At 36.6% G+C, this 21,599-nt stretch overlaps 1 protein-coding gene across 2 annotated transcripts in view; it reads left to right on the top strand.

The window, feature by feature from the left end:
* Positions 1–21,599, top strand: part of REL (REL proto-oncogene, NF-kB subunit) — a 50,372-nt gene that overhangs the window by 8,936 nt on the left and 19,837 nt on the right. For both annotated transcript variants that reach the window (XM_005662527.3, XM_013996137.2), the window contains exons 2-5: positions 1,508–1,650; positions 3,986–4,134; positions 10,332–10,423; positions 21,186–21,326. In XM_005662527.3, the coding sequence (XP_005662584.1) occupies positions 1,508–1,650; positions 3,986–4,134; positions 10,332–10,423; positions 21,186–21,326 (525 nt within the window). The remainder of the gene's footprint in view (positions 1–1,507; positions 1,651–3,985; positions 4,135–10,331; positions 10,424–21,185; positions 21,327–21,599) is intronic.

Below are 21,599 nucleotides of genomic sequence, written 5' to 3'. Positions count from 1 at the left end.
GACAGCTTTATTGACATATAAGTAATGTAAAATAAATTGCATATGTTTAAAGTATGCAATTTGAGGATTTCCTGCTGTGGTGCAGCGTGTTAAAGATCCAGCATTTTCTCTGTAATGGTGCAGGATCAATCCCCATCCCAGCACAGTGGGTTAAGGATCTAATATTGCTGCAGCTGTGGTATGGTGTACTTAGGTCACAGCTGTGGCTCAGATTCGATCCCTGGCCTGGGAACTTCCATATGCCACAGGTGTAGCCGAAAAAGGAAAAAAAAAAAAAAAAGTATGCAATTTGATAACTTTTGACATACTTATCACCACAATCAAGATAACTAATACGTTCACCATCCTCCAAAGTTCCTCATCACTCCAGACCCCTATTCTTAGGCAACCAGTCATCTGTTTTCTTCATTACAGATTAGTTTATATATTCTAGAGTTTTACGTGAATGGAATCATCCAATATATGCTCTTTTGGTCTGGCTTCTTTCATTTAGCATATTTATTTTGAGATTCATCCATGTTGTGTGTATCATTAGTTCATTCTAAAGGTGCCGTATTTTGAATTGTATTTGTTATAGAAAGTAAATAATTATTTTATTTTCCTCTGTTGTGTCTTATTCTTTAGATGGGACTGATTGAAAATTCTTTTGAGCCTAAAGTTCCTTCTGGAACTTGTTTTGTTTTACTATGTGTAAGTCCTTTACATAGAGATATAAAAAACATAACATTTCCTTCTGTAAGAAAGTAAATACATTTTCATTTTCTTTTTTTTTTTTGTTTGTTTGTTCATTTGTTTTGTTTTGCTTTTTAGGGCCACACCTGCGGCATATGGAGGTTCCCAGGCTAGGGGTCTAATCAGGGCTGTAGCTGCCCGCCTACACCACAACCACAGCCACTCGGGATCCGAGCTGCATCTGCGACCTACACCACAGCTCACGGCAACGCCAGATCCTTAACCCACTGAGCAAGGCCAGGGGTCGAACCCGCACCCTCATGGTTCCTAGTCGGATTCGTTTCCACTGCGCCACGATGGGAACTCCACATTTTCATTTTCAATGAACAGTCTTTTAGTCCACTGTTAAGATAAATCTAATGTAAAGTCAGGCAAAGTCTTTTTTGGAGTATAATATTGCACTTCTGAAGACTGTCTTCTTGACCCTTCTGGGAAAATTCTGGGGAAAACCCTTCTGCTTGGTCTCAGGTGAGAAGTGGATATTTGAAGTGGTTATCGCAGAACTTCACACTGGCATTAGTTAGAGATATTAAACGATAAAGTGCTCAGCAGTAAATATGATTTGAATGGCTTGTGTTTACACTGTATGGGAACTCGAATGAGAGAGAAAATCAAATAAATTATCCACCCAGTCTTGAATAATTACATTTCAACTTTGTCATTTAATATTGAGAGGGGAAAATTTTTAGCCTACTCTTTTGGAAAAAACAAGATGGTTAAAGATCCATTATTAATTCTATCATAATCTCACCCTCCTCCCTTTTAAAATTTTTAGGTGGGTATAACCCATATATAGAGATTACGGAACAACCCAGACAGAGGGGAATGCGTTTTAGATACAAATGTGAAGGGCGATCAGCAGGCAGCATTCCAGGGGAGCACAGCACAGACAGCAGCCGAACATACCCGTCTATCCAGGTAACAGATCGTTCTCCTCTGCGTGTGTGTGTGTGTGTGTGTGTGTGTGTGTGTGTGTGTCAGCTGCATCATGTTTTCACTACAGCAGTTACATTAAAGACCCAGCTTCATCACAGTGATCGTCACCAGCTTTTCCTCCTTTTTTTCTTTGTAATTGATCCATACTGCATAGATCTCTAGGCACATTTCTTAAATAAAGTATAGAGTCTTCATCCCTGCAGATTGTTATATATTGAGTGTTAATCTGTGTAGAGTGATTCCCAGTGCTTAGAGTACATCGGCAACTTTTGGATGACAACACCTTTAATGGAACAAAAAGCTAATGAGGAAAAAGCATTCTTTCCTTCCAGTGGTGAGCAAGATTGTTCTGGAGATTAAAAACCTGTATTTGGAAATTCGGAATTCTTCCTGCAATCACTTGGCTAATCTAGGGGCTATGGAAAAAAGAGCATTTTTGCCTTTTTTCCTCTTTACGTTTATTGCCTATCCCTGATACTTTGGATTGCATTGACTGATTTGAAATATTGTCACTTTTTAAATATAGTTTTTTCATATTAACATAAATTTTGAAAGTAGTTTTTGATCCAAAATGACTTTGTTAATGTACTATATTTATAGAAATACTACATTTATATTTTATGTTTATATACTACATTTCATTAGACCCCTAGCCTGGAAACTTCCATATGCCTCATGTGTGGCTCTAGGAAAAAAAAAAAAAAAAAAGCTAATCTTCTACTCCTTTAAGAGTGATTTTTAACTCTTCTCCATAATTCAGCTTATTCTGTACATTCTCTTAACCATTTCTAAGATCTTTATCCTTACCATTCCAGTAGTTTCTAAACAACTTTGCAGCTTGAGTTCCACTTGAGCCTACCTTACACTTTTAAGTCGTTACCTTGTCTTTTATTCAGAAAGGCAATAAATACTTTCTGATTACTGTTCAAATTAGGTTTAAATTCAGAATTATAGATTTTAATGCCCACTTATCTATGAAGCCACCCATTCTTACCCAGCTGCCTCGCTCCCTTGTTTGCTGGTTTTTATATTCCTTGCTTTGTGCTTGCAAATTTTCCATCTTCCAGAATAAAGATAAACTCCTCCCTACATTGTGTAGAGTCCTCCTTCCTCTCCCATGTTTAACTCTTCATTCTCAGTGTCATAGATCTACTTACTATGTGAAAACTTAATTTTGCAAAACAGCCTAATTTGTTGCCTATGGTACAGTGAATACTTGGGATACACTTTCTGATTTAAAAAAAAAAAAAGATATTTTTGTGAAATGAAATGTCATGTATTAAGTAACAACCATACTTGACCATAATGGTGGCTTAAATGTGTTCCATTGTGGCTTAAATATATACATTCAAGGGATGTTTATGGTATGACAGTGAATATAAGAGCATTGCATTCAGTGACTCAACATCTTAGTATTTCCTCATGCTCCATGATAATATTTTGGTATAATTTTACTTGTTTTAAAAGGAAAATGGAGTTCCCGTCGTGGCGCAGTGGTTAATGAATCCGACTAGGAACCATGAGGTTGTGGGTTCGATCCCTACCCTTGCTCAGTGGGTTAACGATCCGGCGTTGCCGTGAGCTGTGGTGTAGGTTGCAGACACAGCTCAGATCCCGCATTGCTGTGGCTCTGGCATAGGCCGGCGGCTACAGCTTCGATGAGACCCCTAGCCTCGGAACCTCCATATGCCGCGGGAGTGGCCCGAAAAATAGCAAAAAGACAAAATAAATAAATAAATAATTAATTTAAAAAAATAAAAGGAAAATAAGGGAGTTCCTATTGCGGCTCAGCAGATAAAGAACCTGACTAGTGGAGTTCCTGTTGTGACGCAGCAGAAACGAATCTGACTAGGAACCATGAGGTTGCGGGTTCAATCCCTGGCCTCGCTCAGTGGGTTGAGGATCCGGCATTGCCCTGAGCTGTGGTGTAGGTCGCAGACACGACTCAGACTGGCATTGCTGTGGCTATGGTGTAGGCCAGCGGCCATGGCTATGATGTGACCCCCTAGCCTGGGAACTTCATGTGCCATGGATGCAGGCCTAAAAAAGACCCCTCCCCCAAAAGAAGGAAAATAAGCAGAATGAGGTGATATGACCGATTAAAATTAGGACACAGAATAATATGCCAAGAAACTGAGTGGTAAATTCTTCTCTACTGGTATTCTCTGCAAAGTTTCTTCCAAACTGCACTTGATAATCATTTGGACTTTTATTTATCCAATGCTAACTAATGTATATAAATTGAACCCTCATTTAGTAGATCAGTTCTTAATGAGATGTATGTATGGATCATATATCTGATTTCCCTCCTTTTCAGATTAAGAACTATTTTGGAAAAGGAAAAGTGAGAATTACATTAGTAACAAAGAATGACCCATATAAACCACATCCTCATGATTTAGTAGGAAAAGACTGCAGAGATGGCTACTATGAAGCAGAATTTGGACAAGAACGCAGACCTTTGTGGTAAGTACACAGTCACAAACATTTTCAGGAATAGGATAAACATAGGATGCTCTTGTTTCCTACCCATGTACATCTGTTATTTTCTAGCGGAATAAACTGATTCCTCATTGTCCTTCTATTTACTATAGTATACATTTAAATTTTCTTATCATTTATAAGAACTACCCTTTCCTCCTTTTTTAGTAGATGTGGCCCATGATGGTAGCAGGTATACTTCTTTATTGTTACTAAAAGCAAACATAAACTTATTTTATGCTGCAGTTTTCTTTCTTAGTCTGAGCAATTTATTAAAGATACTCTTTTTTATTTATTTATTTATTTTAGTCTTTTTAAGGCTGCACCTGCAGCATATGGAGGTTCCCAGACTAGGGGTCGAATTGGAGCTATAGTCGCTGGCCTTACACCACAGCCACAGCAACAAAGGGTCTGAGCCACATCTACAACCTACACCACAGCTCACGGCAACGCCGGATCCTTAACCCACTGAACAGGGCCAGGGATCGAACCTGCATCCTCATGGATGCTAGTCAGATTCGTTTTGCTCAGCCATGACAGGAACTCCATGAAAGACATTCTTTTATAAATTTTTGCTATGTCTTTTCAGTAATAGTTAACTTAAAAATTGCCAGATACGGCGTTCCCATTGTGGTCCATTGGGTTAAGAATCCAGCTAGTATCCATGAGGAGGCAGGTTTGATCCCTGGCCTTGCTCAGTGGGTTAAGGATCTCATGTTGGTACAAGCTGTGGTATAGGTTGCAGACACAGCTTGGATCTAGCATTGCTCTGGCTGTGGCATAGGCTGACAGCTACAGCTCCGATTCATCCCCTAGCCTGGTTGCTGCAGGTGTGGCCCTAAAAAAAAAAAAAAGAGGAAAAAATTGCCAGATATGAGAAAATCAACCGGAAAACTGTAATTATTATTTGAAAAGAGCACTTATAAAATTAAAACAGTTCTAGGATTTTAAAAATTGTATAACACTTTGTGTTGGCGAGACTGCTGGATGGGTCTGTTCATCCTATTGGTGAGAATGTAAATTAATAAAATCTTTCTAGTAGGCATTTTAACAATTACACAGCAAAAGCCTGAAAAATATGAAGTGTCTTGAACTAGCAATTCTGCTTCTAGGAATTTTTCCTGAGGAACTAATTACTTCTTTTTTCTTTCTTTCTTTCTTTTTTAATAGGGCCGCAGGTGCGGCAAATGGAAGTTCTCAAGCTAGGGGTTGAATCAGAACTGCAGCTGCTGGCCTATGCCACAGCCAGAGCAATGCCAGATCCAAGCCACATTTGAGACCTACACCACAGATCACAGCAAAATGCTGGATCGTTAACCTGCCGAGCAAGGTCAGGAATGGAACCCACATCCTCATGGATACTAGTCGGTGTGTTTGTGCTGAGCCACAGCAGGAACTCCCTGAGGAAATAATTTCTAATTAAGCATGTTCAGACATATAGCTATAATGATGTTCATTGAGGCTTTGTAATGGCAAAAAGAGGAAAGCCAAATAATAAACAGAAAGGGATTGGTTAAATAAAACTGGCACATCCATACAGTGTATTCCTATTTAGCCTTAAAAATAATATTGCAAGAGTTCCTGTTGTGGCGCAGCAGAAACGAACCCAACCAGTATACATGAGGACACAGGTTAGGTCCCTGGCCTCGCTCAATGGGTTAAGGATCCGGTGTTGCCGAGAACTGTGGTGTAGGTCACAGATGTGGCTTGGATCCTGAGTTGCTGTGGCTGTGGGCAGCAGCTGCAGCTCAGATTTGATCCCTAGCCTGGGAAAAAAGTGTACATATTCATGGTAGTATAAACACTAAGATGTCGATAGTAGTTGGTCCCTGGGTAGAAGAATTGTGAGGTTTTATGTTCTCTTAACTGGTGTTTACTTTATAATTCATTTTTTATAATGAACTTGTATTGCCTTGGAGGAAAAATGAAACATTTCAACAGGAAAAAATTAGTAGCCTCCTTAAATTCTATTTAGAAAATATTTTAGTAACCTTTAGAAAATATTCTTTTTTGTTTGTTTGTTTGTTTTTTAGGGCCACTCCTGTGGCATATGGAGGTTCCCAAGCTAGGGGTCCAATTGGAGCTGAAGCCAGTGGTCTATGCCAGAGCCACAGCAATGTGGGATTTGAGCCACGTCTATGATCTACACCATAGCTCAAGGCAACACAGGATCCTTAACCCACTTAGTGAGGCCAGGGATCGAACCTGCGTCCTCATGGATTCTAGTTGGGTTCATTAATCGCTGAGCCATGACAGGAACTCCATAGAAAATATTCTTTAAAAACATTCTTCTTTTACTTACAACACAAAACATAAAATATTTAGTTACACAAACTTGGCAAGAAATAATTCCTGTTTATATTATTTGACCTCCCAATAGCATTTTACATTGTATATTACTCCTCTCTTGAAACATTTTTATTCTTTGATTTCTGATTTTATGAAAACAAACTCTCCTGTTTTACTTCTTACTTGTCTGGCTCTTCCTTCTCAAACTTTTAAATTTTTGGACTACTGTAATTATGTCCAGCAATGCCTGTTGGAACTGTCGTGTTATTCTCAAAATAATGTTTCAGAAGATGTGATTATCAGTGTTTTTCCATTGGTGATATTAATTAGCATTTTGTTGTAAAGGAAAAACTTTCCCATCTTCTCCTACCTCAAAGTACTGTTCTAGACTCATGGATTCTTATATTCAATTTATTGTGATTGAATCCTACTGCATTATCAGCATTATTATTTAGATTTTCAAATTGACCCAAATTTGACCAATGCAAGCCCCTTTAAACTGTTTGCTCTCTCCTTTTGATATTTCCCCTCTTTCTTTGAGCAGTTCTTTACTTTCTGACACAGCAGTGTTTAAGACTGAAGTGTACTTTTCTTGCCCCAGCCTTGAAATCATCAGTTGTTTTTTGTGTGTGTGTGTGTTTGTGTTTGTTTTTTAAGGATCTCTGATGGTTCCTTTCAGTGAGAAATGGTAATAAGTTTGATTTTTTTTTTTTTTTTTTTTTTTTTTTTAGCTTGCACCCACAGCATGCAGAAGTTCCCAGGCCAGGGATCAAACCCAAGCCACAGCAGTGACAACTCCAGATCCTTAACTCACTAAGCCACCAAGGGAACCCCCCCCCCTTTTGGTCTTTTTTAAGCCCTCACCAGTGCCATATGGAGGTTCCCAGGCTAGGGATCAAATCAGAGCTGTATCTGCTGGCCTAAGCCAGAGCCACAGCAACACTGGATCCGAGCCACATCTGTGACCTACACCACAGCTCATGGCAGTGCCAGATCCCTAACCCACTGAGCAAGGCCCGGATTGAACCTGTGTCCCCATGGATGCTAGTCACATTCATTTCTGCTGAGTCACAAGGGGTACTCTGCAACTCCCCTTTTTTGGCATACTCACTTAAATATCTCAAAAGCACCTCAAATAGAGTATCCCCCCAAACCATGATGTTACCCTGATCATAACCTCTTTCATCTCAAAATTGGTCTTCTAATGTACCTTATTTTACTGGTTGCTATAAATGTCCCAAACATAGGTGTCATCCTTAACAACCCCCTCACAGACATGCACACATAGAATTCACTAACACGTACCTCCTAAATAGGTCTTGAATCTCTTCACCTCTCTCAGTGACTTTCGTAACTGTCACGTAGTTGATCACCTCTCCCATCCTAGGCTTCTGTGACATCATGTGTATCTCCTTTATGACACCTGTCAGGGCTTTGGTTTAGCATTTTTGTGTGTGATTACTTAACAACTGTTTCCCTTGATTAGAGAGCAACATAAACATTTTCTATAAAAGTCCAGATAGTAAATATTTTAGGCTTTGTAGGCCCTGTGGTCTCTGTTGCAACTAGTGAACTCTGCCGTTGTGGCATGAAAGCACCCATAGATAACATGCAAACAAAAGAGTTTGTGTTCCAGTAAAACTTTATTTACAAAACAGGTGGTGGTCAAGATTTAGTCTGTGGACTATAGTTTGCCAACCACTGCTCTAGACTCTAAGTTCCATAAGAAGAGGGAGTGTATATTCCCATTACTTACTAGAGCTGTTCGTGCATAGTAGGAACCCCAGAATTTGTGGAATGAGTCTGAATGAATGAAAAATTGATTCACATAATCTCTAATCTCTGTGATCCTTGGATTTCTCATGTCACAATTTCATTGTATGAATTGCAGTCAAATATGATTATTCAGGTGAAGCAATCAATTAGTGTATAAATATATTAAAATGAAGAGTTCTTTAAAGTAAAATCTTTTGTCAAAAAAAAAGTGAGAACCACCTGAAAAATCTTTCAAAAGAGTAGAATACTTTTGAGAAAGAGGATTATGGTTTCAGGATTTCAAAAAAGGATTATGTGTTCAAGATTTTTTTTTTTTTCTCATCTTTTCTAGGGCTGCATCTGGCCAGAGGGAAGATCTTTGTCTAATTTTTTTTTTTTTTGTCTTTTGTCTTCTTAGGGCAGAACCCATGACACATGGAGGTTCCCAGGCTAGGGGTCTAATCAGAGCTGTAGCCGCCGGCCTATACCACAGCCACAGCAACATCAGATCCTTAACCCACTGAGCAAGGCCAGGGATCGAACCTGCAACCTCATGGTTCCTAGTCAGATTCCTTAACCACTGCACCACAATGGGAACTCTCCTATTTTTTAATTATTAGAGGCAGGAGGAGGAAATATTGAAGGTATTTTAGGTGCTAACAAAATCAGGAGTGTGGTGAATATGAAGAGCATAAACATAAGACACCAAAGCATGGAAGGGGCACATAGGGCAAGCGGCCTCCTGTTGCAAAGGGCCATGTGAGGTTTGAACAAATAGTAATGTTATTATAATCAAGTTTTGCTTCCTTATTCACACCCACCCAACTTTAATGATGTCATGGTTTTTCCATGTGGGAACAAGTATGACTGGTGGTGGTAGGGGAGTTCCCACCACCATCATCTATACTGCATAGATGCAAATTAGTAATATTTGTAGCTGTTGAGAAATTTTCCATAATGACATTTTGAAAATGTTGTTAAATATTATTGTTAGTATTAAATATCTCTCTAATGAAAAAATATATATTTAGATGCTTTCTTATGATGATTATTATAACTTCATGTGGTATGGCTTAAGACATATGCCTGTGCTACTAGCAGTGAAGTCATGTGAAGTCAAAAGCTAGATGTTCGTGGAGTGGAAAGACTCAAGTGTAAGGGGACTAGCAACGACTAGTAAACTGGAGAGCCCTGTGTAAACAGGGCTGCAGGTGCTCAGCTCCAGCCAGGTGCTTCTGTGCCAGTTTATTGTTGCCAGACCTTTAAAATGTCCAAGAGAAGCTGGAAGTCCAGATGTTTATATACAGTTAGCTGATTTTTAAATGTTGGTAGTCTATGCACATTTTTTAAAAGTGTAGTCAATACTTTTATGAGTTCAGCAAAACTATACCTTTAGGTGTCAGCCTGTGGGCAGTTTTTTTTTTTTTCACAACTTTTGCTTTACATTACCAAATGTACAGATTTTATTGATTTGATTTTGAATTTGGGAGGTGAATTTTAGCTTTTTGGTGTCACTTTCCTATTATTTCCTATTAATCTTTGTCTGCTTTGCTATGTTAGATTACGCATGTTAGTAAGATATAACTGTAAAAACACTATATGTAAAAATGATACAGTATTGGCTGGAGTTCCCATTGTGGCGCAATGGTTAACGAATCCAACTAGGAACCATGAGGTTGCAGGTTTGGTCCCTGCCTTTGCTCAGCGGGTTAAGGATCCGGTGTTGCCGTGAGCTGTGGTGTAGGTTGTAGACGCGGCTCGGATCGCACGTTGCTGTGGCTCTGGCATAGGCTGGCGGCTACAGCTCCGATTAGACCCTTAGCCTAGGAACCTCCGTATGCCACGGGAAGCAGCCCTAGAAAATGCAAAAAGACAAATAAATAAATAAATAAAGTGATACAGTATATGCTAATTTTCTTTTAACAGTTCCCTTAGAAATATAACCCCATTTTTTATCCTCACATCTTTACCATAGCAATTGGAAATGTATTTCATGCTTTTAATACCCCATCTAACAGTACAATGACTCTTCAGTGTTGGATCTATGCTTGTTTTAGGCAGTATTCTTTAGTAAAACCTCATTTATGTGTCCTTGTGTCTAGCTGTACAGCAATTTGAAAGTTGTGTTTTCTTTCTAGTTTTCAAAATTTGGGTATTCGATGTGTAAAAAAAAAAGAAGTAAAAGAAGCTATTATTTCAAGAATACGGGCAGGAATCAATCCTTTCAATGGTAAGTATGTTTGATACAATTGTTTCTATTATTTGAGTATTGACTTATTTGTATTAAGTGATTTCTATTTGTATCTTGAACCTGTGGGGTTTTTTTATTACATATTTAAATTAAAGTATAGTTGATTGACAATGTGCCATTGAAACTGTGTTTTAAAAGCTGTCTTAAGTTCTCTGTTCACTTACATACGTGTCTTGTGTCAGAGGAATGAAGTGTATTTAAAATGTTTCAGTTTTAAAAGAATTCTCATTCAGACAGAGCTTTCTACTATCAGCAAAGAGTGTCATTTTTTTTCTAAGAAAACCATCTCAAAAATATTCTGATTCTTTGTGAATGTGGCCATCTTTTCACCACTCCACAGACAATATACACTCCCCTCTCTGAATGTTGAGTAGGCACTGTGGTTATAAGGTATTGGAGTACATTTATCTCAAGGGCATATTCAACAGTGTAACCTAAATTAATTCCAGTGTGAAATATATAGTAGAAGCTATATGATATATTTTCGTGGTGTATTTGTGTACACAGCTAAATATCTACTGTTCATTGGATTTTGTTGGGGAGGCACTATCTGGTGTAGCACTTGGTAATTGTGCCACAGTGGCTGCAGAATAGGTGAGGGCTATATTTTTTGAATAGAAAAATGACTCCCAAGCCATATGCTAACATCCTGTACTACAGTAGTCGCCATTGTAAAGTCATCTGTAGCTTCTTAAATATGCATAATTCAAGTACTGAACAGTTATACAATTTCCAAAGAATAGATTTCTTTGTCATATGTAAGAGAGTCTTACATTGTTGGTTTGTGTTTTTCCTGGATGTATGAAGATAATTTAAGGGATATGGTGATAGTTTAATATGCTCGCAGACAAGTACTGTTTTTATGAATTATCAGATCTGCATCTCTTTTCACTGGGTCTTTATTTTTCATATTTAGTATCATACTAAAAGCAAAAGTCCCTTTCTATTCCTTTAGTCTTACCATAAAAGTCTACTCTTAAATTTGATGTAAAATTTTCTAGAATTTCCTTTATACATGTGTCATATGTGTACATGCTTCTTTATACAATTGGAATCATGTTTTACTTCCTAATCTACTACTCCTTTCTTTTCACTCAGGAATATATCTTAAACATCTTTCCATGTTAGTTCTTATATATCTGGCTTACTTTTTAATGGTACTCTATGGTTTGGATAGACTGTAATTTGTTTATCTAATCATCTATTAATAAACATTTAAGTTATTTTCAGTTTACTAAAAAAACTCCATGGGGAGGGGGAAACTCCATTGAGTAGATACTTTGAGCTCTTAATATGATAATTTCCTTAAATTTTCTCTGCCTTCAGTTCCTTATTTATAAAACAGAGCTAATAATAGTACCTACTTCATAGGTTATAAGAATTAAATGAAGTAAAATATGTAAAGCACTTATGTACTAGGAACTATTCAAAGTGCTGTATGAGTGTATGTTATTAATCTCATGCCTCATTCTGGATTGGTAAAAATGAAAACCGCTAAAGCCCCGAACTTCCACAGATGGCCCATCTGCCTTCTTACTCCTGCCTCCTCCTTTTTAATGCTTTCCCACCAGAGTTAGGAGATGTAGATTTGAATTCCAGCTCTGCCATTTGTATATGCTACATGACTGGCAAAGTTATGTTACCAAAGCTTTGGTTTATCTCTTCTGTAAAGCAGTGTTGTTGGATGATTAAATAAGATAGTGTACATAAAGTGCTCAATATTTACTCCTTGACATACAAAAAATTCTTAATAAGTGGTAGCTATTATTTACAGTCTTGTTTTATACTACTTTATCCCTGTTTCATATTACATCTAGACTTGATGGTCTAATTAAAAGTTGGCCTTCTGGGAGTTCCGTTCATGGCTCAGCAGTTAACAAACTCGACTAGGATCCATGAGGTTGCAGGTTCGATCCCTGGCCTTGCTTAGTGGGTTAAGGATCTGGCATTGCCGTCAGCTGTGGCGTAGGTCGCAGACTCGGCTTGGATCCCACATTGCTGTGGTTGTGGTGTAGGCTGGCAGCTGTAGCTGTGATTCACCCCTAGCCTGGGAACTCCCATATGCTGCAGGTACTGCCCGCCCCCCCCCCCCGAAAAAAAAAAGTTGGCCTTTTACTTTAGTAATGAATCAAAAGTTTTAAATGACCGTACTCTTAATCCAGAAATTTTCCACTTTTGGAAATTGTCCTAAGGAAATAATACTTGGTGGCACTAGGATTTGAACACAGGTAGCCTGGGGCTCTCAGGCACATGGTCTTAGCTATGCTGCCTGGTTGAATACTGGTCTGAGGAAAGACCAATCCTTCCTGTTGGCCTTTCGCAGTATTTGTGTTTTGTTTAGTTTTGTTTTTTTAACATGTAACATACTCTCTATTCCATTCCTTTCTGGTTTTTTTTTTTTTTTTTAAAGAAGATGCATGTCCAACCCAGTCAATTAATTTTATGACAGTGGGTCGTAAACTCTTAGTATGTGCAATGCGCTCTCCACTCTATTCCTTTTTTCTTCCTTCCTCTCTTTCTTTCTTTCTTTCTTAGAAAATGCTTTATGCAGCCCACAAATTAATTTTATGACAGTGGGTCCCAAACTACAATTTGAAAATGTCTACTCTAGATATTTCTAATGCAGCGGATCCATTGACAACACTTTGAGAAACTCTGATATAGTTACTAGATTCAGTTTCTCAAGCATGGCATTTTTAAAGCCCTTCCTAATCTGATCCTTATTTTCCATTCCAGCGCCATATCTAGCTATCATCTGCTGCCTCAAATTCCTGTTCTTCCTCCCTCAAACACACATGCCATCTGAACTTGTTGCCATTCTGAATTATTAGCCATATTTTTTCTTGCTACTATGCCTTTATATACGTAGCTCCTTGCATGGAATGCCTTAGTCTGCCTGGTGAATTCTTTTTGCTCATCCCTCAAGTTTAAGGAGCACTTCTTTCAAGCTTTCTGTGACCATCTCAGAGTGAAGTATTTAATCTGTTTTCCCCAAGTTCTGTACATACTCTAATGTGGTTTGGTATAAATTTATTTACATGTTTCTTTCTCACTAAATTGCAAGACTGAAAAGTAGAGACTGTCTTCTGTGCATCTCTGGCACCTGGACCAGTGTCACATACATTGAAGAGGCTTAATTAAAATTTGTTGAAAAAAATAAATGAGCAAATGAATGATCATGCCTTGTTTGTACTTGTTTACCGAAAATATTCAAGTTCCTCTCCTACCTCAAATGCCCTGAAAGCCTTTTCAGTTCTCTCAAGCCCAAAGTTGTATCCTAATTATATCATTCACTCAGCTATTGATCATTAAAAGCTGTGTGACAACTATTATGTAATTTAATTCTTCAGCAGTTGTTTCCTGAGATGAATTTCATGTTTATTGTAGACATGGTCTCTGATGGAACTTGTTTATATTTCACTTTGACACCTAAAGAGTATATTCGTATTACTGTTATACTAGATACCAATCTTCACAACTAAGTACCTTGAGGTAATGTGTTTTCTCCCTGTATACAGTAGTTTACCCATCTTAAATATGTATGAATTCATTCCTTCAACAGATTTTTACCTTATTTTATACCTATAGTCCTAGGTTGTTCTAGGTGCTCAGGATAAGTCAGTGGAGAGAAAAGACAGAAATTCCTGCCTTTGAAGAGCTTGTATTCTAGTGGAAAGAGACCAACAGTTAACCAGACTGGTGTATAATTTATTAGACAACGAAAAGTGCCAAGGGAAAAAAACAGCAATGTAGTAATGAGCCAGGAATCTGTAGTTAGGGGACAGGTTATAAACTTAAATAGGATGGTTAAAGTAGGCCTCATTTTCTATTCTGATATGGTTTTCATAGTAGAATAATTGTTTTATTGTTTTCCTAGAATATTGAAATAAAACCTAAAATGTGCATTTCTAATACTAAGCAAAACATGCAACATCAATTCCCCTGGAAAAAAAACAAACCTCTAAACTCTAAAAACTAATTAAAATAATCTGATCTCAGCTATAGAATTGTTCTTTCTACATTGTTTATATTATTTTCAGAATACTAATAAATTCTACCACTTAGATATTTGTCAGAGTTGAACCAATACTTTTTAAATAGATGTATCACTTAACATAGGAGAATTCTACTGGTAAAGAATTAAAAGGGACTAGCTCAATTTGTTTTTGTATTATATAGTATATGTTATATACTTATATTAGAAACAGTGGAATTGGAAATGTTTAGCAGAGTAAGATCTACAAATTCTAGTCTTTAGAATCTGTTTATCTTGTTACGACAGTGTTCTCTAAAGTCAAATGTATGAAAATATAAAGACTATTAAAAGTTATTTTTAGGAGTTCCTGTTGTGGCTCAGTGGGTTAAGAACCTAACATAGTGTCTGTGAGGATGCTGTCTGTGAGGATGCAGGTTCAATCGCTGGCCTCACTCAGTGGGTTAAGGATCTGGCATTGCCGAAAGCTGCAGCGTAGGTCTCAGATGTGGCTCAGATCTGGCGTTGCCATTGCTGTGGTGTAGGCTGACAGCTGCAGCTCCAATTCGACCCCTAGCCCGGAAACTTCCATGTGCCTCAGGTGTGGCCATAAAAAAAAGAAAAAATTATTTTACTTTGCACGTATCTAGTATGTTATAAGGTAAGTCCTTATATTTCTTGCCATTAGTTCTTTAAAACAGGAACTGTCTCTTGCAAGCATGGACATACAGCAGTCTAGTATTAAACTTGAGGCTTCATGTAAAATACATATTCAAATCACCTAATATATGCTACAGTCTAAATTGAGGAATTTAATTAAGGACTCCAATATCAAATTTTAACAGTGTCCATTTAGCTGGCACCAAAAAAAATGGCAGACTTCACCGGGGACTCTTCAAAAGCAGGGGAAATTTTTAAATTATTTTCTAGCTATGTGTCTAGTGATATATAAGGAATTCTAATATTCAGTGATTAAAATTCATAAGATTTTTATAAGGAATTTGAAATTCTGTTTTATTAGTCACTTTACTATTTTTCCATGTACAGAGGGCATTGAGTTGCTATGAGAGCATAAAGACTGTTTTGCAGTTGAGTTTGGGGGAATTATTTTATGTTGGTGGTCTAAAAGGCAATACAGTTTAAAAAGACAAGCAGTCTCTAATAGGTTCTTCTCTCTAAAGTCTGATTTAATACAAGAAAATAAGAGCCTTTCAGAGTTCTCTTCGTGGCTCAGTGATTAACACACCTGACTAGGATCCATGAGGATGCGGGTTCAATCCCTGGTCTTGATTACTGGGTTAAGGATCTGGCATTGCCGTGAGCTGTGGTGTAGTTCACAGATGCAGCTTGGATCCCACATTGCTATAGCTGTAGTGTATGCCAGCAGCTGTAGCTCTGATTCAATCCCTAGCCTGGGAACTTCCATAGGCCTTGGATTCGGCCCTAAAAAGAAAAAAAAGAAAGGAAGAAAAAAGAAAAAGAAAATAAGAGCCTTCCCTCACAACTTAAAGCTTAAAAAAGCATGACTTCATTGCAGTCGTTTTAGAAAGCCTTCTTTATTACCCTATGCAGAACTTGGGGCCCTTCTTTTGTGCCTTCAGTATTCTTTGAACATACTCCCATTACAACATTTTTCATGTTACATGATATAATTTAGTTGATGTATCTGTTTCTCATCCAGACTTTAATCTCACTAAGAGCCAGCACTGTCTTTTCATAACTCTGTCTGGCATTTGTTTTAATGTGTAGCGCATATTAGAAGCTCAATAAAAATGCCGAAAGAATAAGTAAATTAATTATAGACCTCTGTGGCCATTTACCTTTTGCCTGGTACACAAGTGCTTAAATGTTAGCTTTTATTATAATTTTGCATTTTAAGTAACATAAATATAACTAAACTTTTTTCTTTTGTTTTTTGTTTTTTGAGGGCCGCACCTGTGGTATATGGAGGTTCCCAGGCTAGGGGTCGAATCGGAGCTACAGGTGCCAGCCTATGCTACAGCCACAGCAACTTGGGATCTGAGCCGCGTCTGAAAACTACACCACAGCTCACGGCAATGCCGGATCCTTAACCCACTGAGTGAGACCAGGGATCGAACCCACAACCTCCTGGTTCCTAGTGAGATTCAGTCCTGCTGCGTCACAACGGGAACTTCTAAACCTTTTTTTCTTAAATGAGACATAGCTCTTAAAATTGTTAACCCATATACTGTATATTTTTGCTCTCTTAATTACTTTTTAAATTTCAGTGATATTTGACAGTAATTAGAATTTTGGAAAAGTCGCACATCCCAGAGCTAGTAGGTGCTATAATTGATTTTAAAATTTTAATTTCTACTTCCAAAAGAAATAAATCATGACAATATCTTTTTGATAAAAATGAAATTTTTACTGCATATACATTGTTCTTATGGCTAAGAAGTGACATTTATTTCTAAAGATAGATTAAGGAGAATAATTGTTACCTTGTGTGAATCCTTTTGATCAAGTATAAAGGGAAATTTTAAACTAGTTTAAGAGAAATTTAAGAGAATTAGGTTTGTCTCACATGTTTTCTGGCTAGATTCTGCACCTATCATTTTCTCACATTGCACAATAAAATATGGCATTTCGTGATATAGAATGATATGTATATATTAAGTAGCCTACAGCAAGCATTACCCTAAGTGGAGGATACATCTTTAGCACTCATTAGCATTAAGAATGAGAAACAGATGTGCACTCTTGCCATTTCTATTCAGCATTGTAGTGGAGACTGTAGCCAGTGCACAGAGACCTGATGTAAAATGAGAAAATAAAACTAATTATTGGAAGCTATTATAGTGAAAACTTAAAAATTGACACACAAAAGTCAATTGTATTTCTGTACATCAATAGCAAATAATTAAAGGAAATATTGTCAGAAAATATAAAATACATAGCAACAGATCTAAGAAATTATCAAGATTTCTTTTGGGGAAACTATAAAATTATTTTGTTATGAGATAATAGAGAATACCTAAATAGATAGGTATATGTGTTCAGTAAAGTTCAACTCAATATTATGTGAAAGCCTATATGGGAAAATAATTTGAAAAAGAGTAGATATATATATATAACTGAATCACTTTGCTGTATACCTGAAACTAACACAACGTTGTAAAGCAACCATACTTGAATTAAAAATAATTTGAAAAATAAAGATAACATGTTTTCCTAAATTGACATTCAGTGAAATTCTATACAAATTCCTCACAAGATTTTTCAGTAAACATAATAGATGATGCTAAGCAGGAAAAGGATACTTTATAGAAGAGGAAAAATGATGAAAAGCTGACCTTATACGATATTAAGATTTACTGTGAAGAGATACCTACAAGATATTAGGGTTTATTATGAAGAAGTACTAATTAAGTAGTGTTGGGGTAACAATAAATAGACTGATCAATGGAGTAAAATTGAGAGCCCAGAAATGGATCTAAGACAGCATGAGAGTTAAGTATATGACAGTGGTAGCATGTCAGATCAAGAGAAAGAGAGGAAATGAAGCTGGGAAAAATGGTTATTTAAGTTGAATTCCCTACCTCTTGCCATATTAAAAAAAATCACATTTCAAATGGATTTAATATAAATCAACACTTCAAAAACTTTCAGTATAAAATATTGGTAAATAGGGAGTTCCCACTGTGGTACAGTGGGTTAAGGATCTGGCATTGTCACTGCAGTGGCTTGGGTTGCCACTGTGACATGGGTTCAACCCCTGGCCCAGGAACTTGCACATGCCATAAAAAAATTGGTAAATAGATTTTAGTCTTTGGCTATAGAAAGACAAGACACAAAGTATTTTCCTAAAACAGTTGATAAATTTGGTATTTTAAATTTCAGTTTATTGTATTATCAGTTCTAGAATTTTGTTTAGTTCCTTTCCTAATAGTTTTAATTACTCCACTAAACTCTCAATATTATCTTTTAACTCCTTAAGTATAGTTATTTTAAATCATGTATCTGGGAACTTAATTATTTGGAGCCTTTGTGGTCTGTTTCCATAGTCTGTTGTTTTTCTTTTTTTAAAAAAAGTTACTTTGTCTACTCTATACCTGCTTATTTAAAATAGAGTACTAGTCATGCTATATGAAAGGTTGTTTAGGTAGAGGGTGTGACCTCCCTTTGGAAGACTTTCTTGTAGTAGGTGGCTAGTTACACTAGCAGTCCCAGATCATTTATTAGTAAATAATTTAGGGTATTTAAAGCTTGGCTTTCATCCTTGTGAGGTCTGGCATCTTTCCATCTAGTTCACCCTTACTTCTAGGGTACAGCTCCAACCACAGCACTGAGCATTTATCAGATCCCCCATACTTGGCAGACCCTGAACTGCTTTATTTTTTGTCTCTTGTCTTTTGAGAGTTCATGTCCTCGTCCTCTTAGCCACTTCTCACAAAATTGACAAGCTCTATCTGGAAAAAAGAAGCTGCTTATTCTGAACTTAACCTCTCTGGGTTTCTGTGATACTGTGATTTATAAAAAATATATCTCCATTCCCATTCTTGGTTTATTAACCAGTTTATTCTTCTTTTATGTGCTGTTTAAAAGGCTTTAAATAAATTTTTCTTAAAGACTTGATTATATAGTAGGATCCACCCAGATAAATGTAACACGACCGCAGTCAGATAAGGAATATTTCCACTACCACCACTACTACTTAGAAAATTTCCTTGGTCCACTTTCCAGTCAATTCCCTCTCCTTGCTCTGGCCTCAGGCAGCTGTTTGCTTTCTGTTGCCATCAATTAGTCTTTTCTAGAATTTCATGTAAATGAAAGTATAAAGCATATATTTTCTGTATGGTTCCTTTTGCTCACATAATATTTTTGATATACATGCACATTTGTGTTCATATCCATAGTTCTTTTTTATTGTATATCTGTCACAATTCGTTTATCCATTCACATAGGTCTGTTTTTAAACTTGTCAGAGCACTTAACTAATTTATTTTTGTGCGTATTGATTACTCTCATCTTTGGAATTGAGAAACATGACCATCTTGAAATTTATATACATTTATATAAAATTTATGTAGTTATAAATTATAAATTTATAAATTATATAAATTTATAATAATTTATATTGCTGTTTAAAAAAATGATTTTGAAGAGGTAGATCTCTCATTGCCTACCTCCTTGTGCCAGTAGAGGATGCTGCTGTGGTACAGGTGTTTGTTTCATGACAGTTGACCTTTTGTACAAATATGTTTTTGTAGGCTCTTTCAAATGCTAGGCTTAAGAATGATGATAATGGGATAATTTTTTATGTTGTGATAGCAACTGAGTGTAGTTTAAATAAAAATAATCAAAATTATATTGTTATTTTTTATTACTTATTGCTAAATATAAAACTAAAGAATTTGAGTTTTATATGTTTTAAATTTAGTATTTCAAATTTCAGTACTTTCTGAAAAATAAAAATTTTCATATAATTTAATGTGTGTATTTCATGTTTTTAAAAATATGGCTATGTTAGTTATGGTTGATTGAAAGAATTATATTTTTTGAAAAGCCAGTAATATTTTCCTTTGAAACTAGTTTCTTTCTTTCTTTTTTATTTTTTTTGTCTTTTTAGGGCTGCACCAGCGGCATATGGAAGTTCCGAGGCTGGGGGTCAAATCAGAGTTATAGCCGCCCTGTCTACGCCACAGCAGCGCCAGATCCGAGCCACGTCTGCGACCTAGACCACAGCTCATGGCAACGCCAGGTCCTTAACCCACTGAGCAAGGCCAGGGATAGGACCTGAGTCCTCGTGGATACTAGTCAGATTTGTTTCTGCAGAGCCGTGACAGACACTCCTAGATTTCTTTTAAATAGCAATTTATCTAACTGTCGTTATATTATATTCTGTTATAAAGAATGTTTTTAGGGAGTTCTCTGGTGGCTCAGCAGGTTAAGGATCCAGTGTTATCACTGCTGTGGCCTGGGTCACTGCTGTGGCAAGGGTTAGATCCCTGGCCTGGCAACTTCCACACATTTAAAAAAAAAAAGAAAAAGTTTTTTAAAAAAGTTTTCAAAACTGTAAAATTTCCCTACTATAGGTTTTTGGTTTTTTTAAATACGTAAACCTAGTTTGCCCATAAAATTTCTTAAGGAAACTATCTGCCTTACCTCACCTAGTATCCCTGTTAGTATTTAATCCCTAAAATATTGATCTAAATTTTATTTAGATTTTCCTGTATATGTCATTTTTATGCAAAATTTATGTAAAATTTTCTAATAAACTTTTAAGAGCAAAGGTTCTCAATTCAATGGCCTGAATTTGAATTCCTGCTATAGCACTTCTTAGGTATGACACTTTGGACAAGTAATTTAATTTCTTTAAAATCAGTTCCTCATCTGGAAAATAGAGTAATTTTTATGCAGATTTTGGAGATAATTTACAGAGTCCTTAACATGTGAGTTGACTAAATACATATTTGTTAAATTAATGAATGAATGCCTACTCTCTGTTGTATGTAACTGGCAACCATTTTGTAAAAATTTGATTTATGTCAATTTTAGATTCTGCACTAAATTCCAGGTGACTGGGATAGTTACTTCCTGACCATGGCTGTAACTTAATGAACTATGTTTAGTAGTGACCACATAATGAAAAAGATAAAAGGCAATTGTGTACCTTTCTGTTTTCATTAGTACAGATTCAGATGCTGCTGAGGGTTATTGCCTATATTGGGCAGGGAGAGGGGTTTAGCAGGATTTTAGTTCTGTGTGACTATTCTGTATTTTTTTTTTTAATGTACTATTCAGTTCCTGAACAACAGCTGCTTGATATTGAAGACTGTGACCTCAATGTGGTGAGATTATGTTTTCAAGTTTTCCTCCCTGATGAACATGGTAATTTGACAAGTGCTCTACCTCCTGTTGTCTCTAATCCAATTTATGATAACCGTAAGTAATTTATTTTTTTGTATATGCAGCCTTAGCTTTTTAAAAATGATTTTTAAAGTATTTTGGTAATTAGAAAAATAATGTATTCATTATAGGAGAAGTTCAAACATTACTGATGTTGATAACAAGGAGAGTAAATCTCCTATAATCTCATCCTCCAAGATGTTTTACCACTTTCTTCATCATGCATATGCAAATACCTTGTGATCATCATCATACAAGCAGTATGTTTTTGGCAACTTTTTGAAAAATCGTCATTGGTTTTTTTTACTT

Source organism: Sus scrofa, chromosome 3 (assembly GCF_000003025.6).
Source record: "Sus scrofa isolate TJ Tabasco breed Duroc chromosome 3, Sscrofa11.1, whole genome shotgun sequence".
NCBI lineage: Eukaryota > Metazoa > Chordata > Mammalia > Artiodactyla > Suidae > Sus > Sus scrofa.
The sequence above is the reverse complement of the archived record's forward strand: the minus strand, read 5'-3'. Positions and strand labels throughout refer to the sequence as shown.